Here is a 6,661-nt window from a genome sequence, read left to right as displayed (position 1 = left end):
ATACGCTGTGAAATTGATTTAAATAGAAGCAGTGAGTGAGAACTCACAAAAATATAAAGGCAGTCTGTGAAATTGAGCTGAATGAAACTGGTGATTTGTGGGAATAATCATTCCTGCAGCTATTTGTCATGCCATGTCCAGTTCTCCCAGCAACCTCATGTGTCTTTCCATGTCTAGTATCCAGCAGCAATTATCATTCAAATCCCATATTAAACACTCCGGTCGGTTAAACTGAATTATAATCAGAAAACCTGCTGATGAAAAAATGAAGCAAGGCTTGGGGCTGAGTCTCTGAAAGCCTTGTTATAAGCCAATCCAACAGCGCTTCTTCACCCTGAAATGTAAATATAACTTGATACTTCTCCAAAAATCTGTTGAATGTGTTAATTGTATAGATACAGAAGCTATTTCCTCTCGTGGGGAATTGAGAACAAAGGGACATTATTTGGAGATAATGTGAAATCTTCATACAATTCTTCATAGGATTGTGAAAATTCAGAATGAAAACAGAACATGTTGAAAAAACTCAGAAGTTCAGGCAGTATGTTTGCAGAAAGAAATAGAGTTAATGTTTCAGGTATATGAATTTTCATCAGGACTGGGAAACGTAAGAAATGTAATTGGATTTGAGTAAGGTTTGGGTTAGGCGAGTACAAAAAGATGGTCCATCACAAGGGAGAAGACCGGAAAGATTAAATGACAGAAAGGCCACAGACAATGGAGTTGGGGCTGGAAAAGAAACAAAGTAACAAAAGATGTGCCTGGAGCAGGTGTGCAGCTCACAAAGAAACAAACTGAAACAAGAGAAATGAAAACAAAATAGGGGACAGAGTTCACAGTCTGAAAATGTTGGTCTCCATGGTGAGTCCAGAAAGCTTTAAAGTGCTGAATTGAAAGATGAGGTGCTTTCTTGAAGCTTATGTGTAACTTCACTGGAACAGTGCAGTGAGTGCGGCACAGAAATATCAGTGTGAGAGCAAAGTGGAGAATTAGAAATGTAAAATCCCCGGTCATGGCAGGTTGTGGATACTGAGAGCCAATTGAACATTTTAAAATGGAGATGTTAGATTTTTGTTAAGAGCTTAACAAAGGTAAAGGTATATGAAATAAAGGTCAGTCCTGATTGAATTGAATGTTTGAGGAGACTTAAGGGACTAAATGGCCTCCTTCTGTTCCAAATGTTCCTCTGATACATTCAGAAAGTCCTCAGGGTATTGGAAAGCTATTGACAAAGAATTCAAAGGGAACTCAATATCTTTTTTTCCTTTATTCATTCACAGGATGTGGGAGTAGCTTTTAGGCAGTATTTATTGCCCATCCCAGTTGCCGAAAGGGCAGTTGAGAGTTAACCACATTGCTGTGTTTCAGGAGTCACAAATAGGCCAGACCAGGTCAGGGTGGCGGTTTGCTAAAAGACGTTAGTGAACCAGATGGGTTTTTCTGACAATTGGCAAAGGATTCATGGTCATCACTAAATTCTTAATTCCAGGTTTTTTTAATTGAATTCAAATTCCACCATCTGCATTGGCATGATTCAAACCCAGAACGTTATCTTGGCCTCTGGATTAACAGTCCACCAATAATACTATGAGACCATTGCCTCCATGTTTGAAAAGTGGGTATCAAACAACACTTAACATAGAAGCAAAATACTGTGGATGCTGGATTAAGTTTAATCAGTAAGTGTTGGAGAAACTCAGCTGCTCCGGCAGTCTCTGTGGCGCGAGAAATGGAATTAACATTTCAAGTCCAGCATAACTCTTCAGAACTTCAGACCAGTTAACATAGAGTTGCTTTAGTGGCTCAGGACCATCCATGAAGAAGCTGCCAATCTGTCCTCTCCCCTGTCCATTCCTCAGAGTTTTGATTAGAATATTGGAATGGTTACAATGCAACAGAGGCCATTCAGCCCAACGTGTCCATGCCAATGATTGTCTTACCCCCTGCTTTTGCTCTATAGCCTTGTATAATTTTCTTTTTTGAAACATCTGCAAAGCGATCACCTCCTTCCTAAAATGTGGTTCCCTGTATTGAACACAACGCTCCGTTCAAGGGTGATCTGTGTCTGATACAGGTTCATTATAACTTCCTTGATTCCTTGTTATTCTTCAGGAGTTGGGCATCACCCCTTCTCCTGCCTGATAGCGACACGACCATCTTTGAAAGAGCTGTCAGTTAGTCCTACTTTCCTCTGACTCTTCATTTAAAATAGGAGATCTGATTCACTGCTGAAAGTTATTGTTGAATTTGCTTCTACTCCTCTTCAGGCAGGGCATTACAGATCACAATAACTGCCTGAGTAAAATCTCCCTCTCTCCTACGTTGCTGAAAATTATTTAATGTGATGTGCTCAATTGTTGAATATCTGCTAAAAGCATTTCCTGGGTGGATTTCAGGGAACATGCTCCTGCCATCTTTGAGAAACTGAGGACACAACACAGTGTGTTTGAAACAAAGCTGATTTATTTGTTGTTTTAAAATAACGACTTCCAGTCACATCACAGTGCCATTAACCTCAGAAAGAAAACAAAACCCAATTCTCTGAATTAATCTGTTTCAGTTATGAATGTGATTAACTGCAGCAACAACAGCAGAATCCAATTTCCGTCATCACTTATGAACTCATTGGTGTATCAGTGGGTAAGGATGTCTAAGGGAATCCCTTTTCAGACACAGAGCAGGTGAATGCGCTCTCCCCAGTGTAAACTCACTGGTTTCTCAGCAGGCTTTGTGTTGTTGCGCACACAGCAACTGATTAGCTTATTCCTCATTGCGAGTGTGTTTGTCGCTCAGCAGATCACTGTTCTTAACACACTTCACACAGCCAGAACATTGAAAATGTCTTTGATCGATGTGAACAAGTTGGTGCGAAGTGAAGCAGGTTAAACAAGTGATTCCTTCCCCAATACAAACTTATTGGTGTCTCAGCAGAGTTCTTGACTTAGCAAAACTCTTTGCATATATGAACACGCTGATGCTAAATAAGGGGCTGAGCAACAAATGTTGTCTTCCTGTGGAGAGCAATCCAACAGTCATTCCTCACTCTGAAATTACAGTTCAGCATATCTCTGGTGCTTTAAAATATTCTAAGTATGAGATGAGCTTTAAAGTATTCTTTTTAATTTGTGTGAATCCGTTCATAGATTTACAGAAAATTTACAGCGCAGGAAGGGACCACTTCTCATTGTGTCTGCACTGGCCAAAAAACAAACATCCATCCAACCTCACCCACTTTCTGACATTGTGTCTGTAGCCCTGCAGGTTCTAGCACTCGAGCTGCAGATCCAGACACCTTTTAAATGTGTTCAGGGTTTCTACCTCCACTCCCCTTTCAGATAGCGACTTCCAGACCCTGACTACAGATGCCGATAAATCTGCTGAAATTTTCCAGCAATTTCTGCTTTTGTTTCGCCAATTATCTGGCTTATCTCAAAGAGAAGTGCTTGCACTAAGAAACTGCTGAGGTCCTGGAAGAGAAGGATCCTGTGATGAAATACTTTGGAGAGAATATATCACTTTCAACAGTTCAAGAAGACAGCTCACCACTACCTTCTCAAGAACAATTAGGGATGAGCAATCAGTGTTGGTCAGTGATGAAGGAGTGAAATAAAACAGCTGCTAATAGTCAAAGACAATGTGTTGTTTGTGATAGCAGTCCATGTGATGACAAGGCCCAGTGTATGGGGGTGGGGTAAGGACATGGGGAAAGGTACTCCAGCCCAAAAAGGTAGCGTGGCTGAGTGGTCTAAGGTGCTGGATTTAAGCTCCAGTCTCTATTGAGTTGTGGGTTTGTATCCCACCGCTAGCAATAATCGCTTGTGGTGTACCCTAGTGGAAGCTGGGCAATGTCAATGTTTTTTAGCACAGTGGTTAGCACTGCTGCCTCACAGTGCCAGGGAGCTGGGTTGGATTCCACCCTCGGGTGATTGTCTGTGTGGAGTTTGCGCATTCTCCCTGTGTCTGCGTGGGTTTCCTCCGGGTGCTCCGGTTCCCTCCCACATTCCAAAGACGTGCAGGCAAGGTGGATTGGCCATGATAAATTGCCTGTAGTGTCAGAGATGTGTAGATTAGGTGGGTCATGGGGCATGGGTCTGGGTGGGATGCTCTGTGGTTCGGTGTGGACTTGTTGGGCCGATGGGCCTGTTTCCACACTGTAGGGATTCACTGAAAAAAGGAGACTATTTGTCCTTTAGTCTGGGTCTAACTGAAATGCTGAGCAGTCTCAAAGGGGCTGAATGACCTATTCCAGTTTTTCTGTACATTCTCCCCAGACATCCCCCACTCACAAACTTTGCACAAGGTCTGGTTTCCTGTTGCCGTGTCTTGTCCCCAGCTCTTATGTCGTTCTGTTCATCAGTTGTGTTTGGGTTCTGGTTTATTTGGAATATAAGAACAGGAAGGGGCCAATGGATCACTCAGATCTCTTATATCAGAATCAGAATTAGCTTTATTATCCTATGTACTCAAATGAATACAGTGAAATACTAAATAAAAGCCAAAAGAAATACAGACGCTGTCAATCAGAAACAAAAACAGAAGTTGCCGGAAAAGCTAAGCAAGTCTGGCAGCATCTGTGAAGAGAAATCAGAGTTAACATTTTGGGTCCAGTGACCCTTAAGTGTACAAGTCACCACTTACAGTGCCATCTTAGGTACAAAGGTCCCCAAGTACAGCTTTTTCAGTTACAGTTCTTTGGAAGAATTGAGGTCAAAATACAAAGTCCAGCACTGCAGATTATTGGAATAAATTATAAAATGGAGAAAAAAGTTCAGAACAGGTCTTCCTACCCAGTTCATGCTGGCACTTAGCCTCCAGTTTGCACCGGGCTTCAACTCCCAACCATGCCTGGCTTCAGCTCAGGATTCATGAGGCCAGGAGAATGCTCTGGAATCACCTTGAGACAGAAGTTCACGCCGAAGCCATGCTGGGCCGGCAGACCATCATAACAGTCCAAGAGGCCGCCTCGTTGGGTCTGTGCCGAGGCTGAGAGTTCCGAGCCTGCAAGTCGGAGGCCGTGAGATCCAAGGCTGAGAGTTCTGAAGCCAGGAGTTCAGAAGTCGTGAGGTCCGAGGCTGGAATTTTGAAGGCTAGGAGTTCGGAGGCTGGAAGAGAGAAGAGGAGGATTTAAAAAAATACAAAAGAAAAGAAAAAGAAATGAATCATTCATTGAGGGTCATATCTGATCTGTGACTCAACTCCATTTACCTGTGTATTTATTTTAATACTGGCTTTCCCAATCTGTCACAATTTGATTTAAAGAGAACTTTCATTGACATCACACCTTCTGTTAGGCAAGTGTCCCAAGATACATCTCAGAAACATAAACGTACGAATCTGACCAAATTAAATGCTGTGTCAAAGGGGATCTTAGGAGGCCTGACAAAAGCTTGGTTGAAGATATAGGTCTTTAGGTTTTGAAAAGCGGAGAGACGTGGACTGGAAGGGAGGGGAATTCGTCTTCATCGCCAGTTTTTTAAAAAATCCATTGGTGGGATGTGGCTGTCACTTGACATGCCAGCATGTATTGCCCTCGAGAAAGTGGTAATGAGCTGCTTTCTTGATCTGCAACAGTCTGTGGAGATGTGAGTTCATCCACAATGCTGATAGAGAGGGAGTTCTGGGTTTTTTGAGCCAGGGAGTCTGAAAGAACAGCAATATATCTCCAAGGCAGGATGGTGTGTATCATGGAGGGCAGACTGCAGCTGGTGGCGTTCCCCTGTAACTGCTGTCCTTCTCTGGTCGGAGAGGTCATGGATTTGGAAAATGCTGTTGGTGGCGCTGTGAAGTGTAGCTGCAGGAACGAAAGGAAAGGGAGGTAGCTTTGTTAGTACAGGATGGAATAAGAACAATGGCAAGAAGGTATCTTGGATTGGAAGACCATGACCACCAGATATCCTAGATTAATCTCGTCGCTTTTGCCAACATTTGGCCCATATACCTTTAATTCTTCCTGTTCATGTACCCACCCAGATGCGTTTTAAATGGTGTAATTGTACCAGCCTCCACCACTCCCTCTGGCAGCTCAATCCATACATGCATCACCGTCTGCATGAAAAACATTGTCCCTTCGGTCACTTTTACATCTTTGCCCTCTCACCCTAAACCTATGCTGTCTAGCTTTGGACTCCCCCACCCTGGAGAAATGATCTTGGCTATTCATCATGCCCTATTGATTGGACAAACCTCTATAAGGTCAATCCCCAGCCTCCAGCAGTGTGGGAAAATAACCCCAGCCTTTTCAGCCTCTCCCTTTCGGTCAAACCCTCCAACCCCAGGAACATCCTTGTAAATTTTTTTCTGCATCCTTTGCAGTTTAATAGCATCTTTCCTAAAACAGGGAGACCAGAATTGAACACAGTAATCCAAAAGTGGCCTGACCAACCTCCGGTCCAGCCACAACAAGACATCCAATTACTACATGTAATGCACTGACTAATAAACTCAGGCATACTAAACACCTTCTTCACTACCCTGTCTACCTGCGACTCCACATTCAAGGAGCTATGAACCTGCACTCCAAGGCCTCTTTGTTCAACAACATTCTCCAGGACTTTACCATTAAGTGTGTATGATCAAGATCCCGTTGTACTCTGAGGTGACCACCTTCACTGTCCATTACACCTCCAATTTTGCTTTCATCTGCAAACTTATTAATCGTATC

General features: G+C 43.0%; 1 protein-coding gene across 1 annotated transcript in view; it reads right to left on the bottom strand.

Annotated features, from left to right (window-relative positions):
• LOC125483821 (zinc finger protein 184-like) overlaps positions 1-6,661 on the bottom strand; it is a gene marked incomplete at its 5' end in the record, with an annotated part of 29,993 nt that overhangs the window by 892 nt on the left and 22,440 nt on the right. The window contains one exon of the mRNA XM_048600516.1: positions 2,515-2,539. Within this exon, the coding sequence (XP_048456473.1) occupies positions 2,515-2,539 (25 nt within the window). The remainder of the gene's footprint in view (positions 1-2,514; positions 2,540-6,661) is intronic.

This window comes from Rhincodon typus, chromosome 8, assembly GCF_021869965.1.
Source record: "Rhincodon typus isolate 14 chromosome 8, sRhiTyp1.1, whole genome shotgun sequence".
In the NCBI taxonomy this organism is placed as follows: Eukaryota; Metazoa; Chordata; class Chondrichthyes; order Orectolobiformes; family Rhincodontidae; genus Rhincodon; species Rhincodon typus.
The sequence above is the reverse complement of the archived record's forward strand: the minus strand, read 5'-3'. Positions and strand labels throughout refer to the sequence as shown.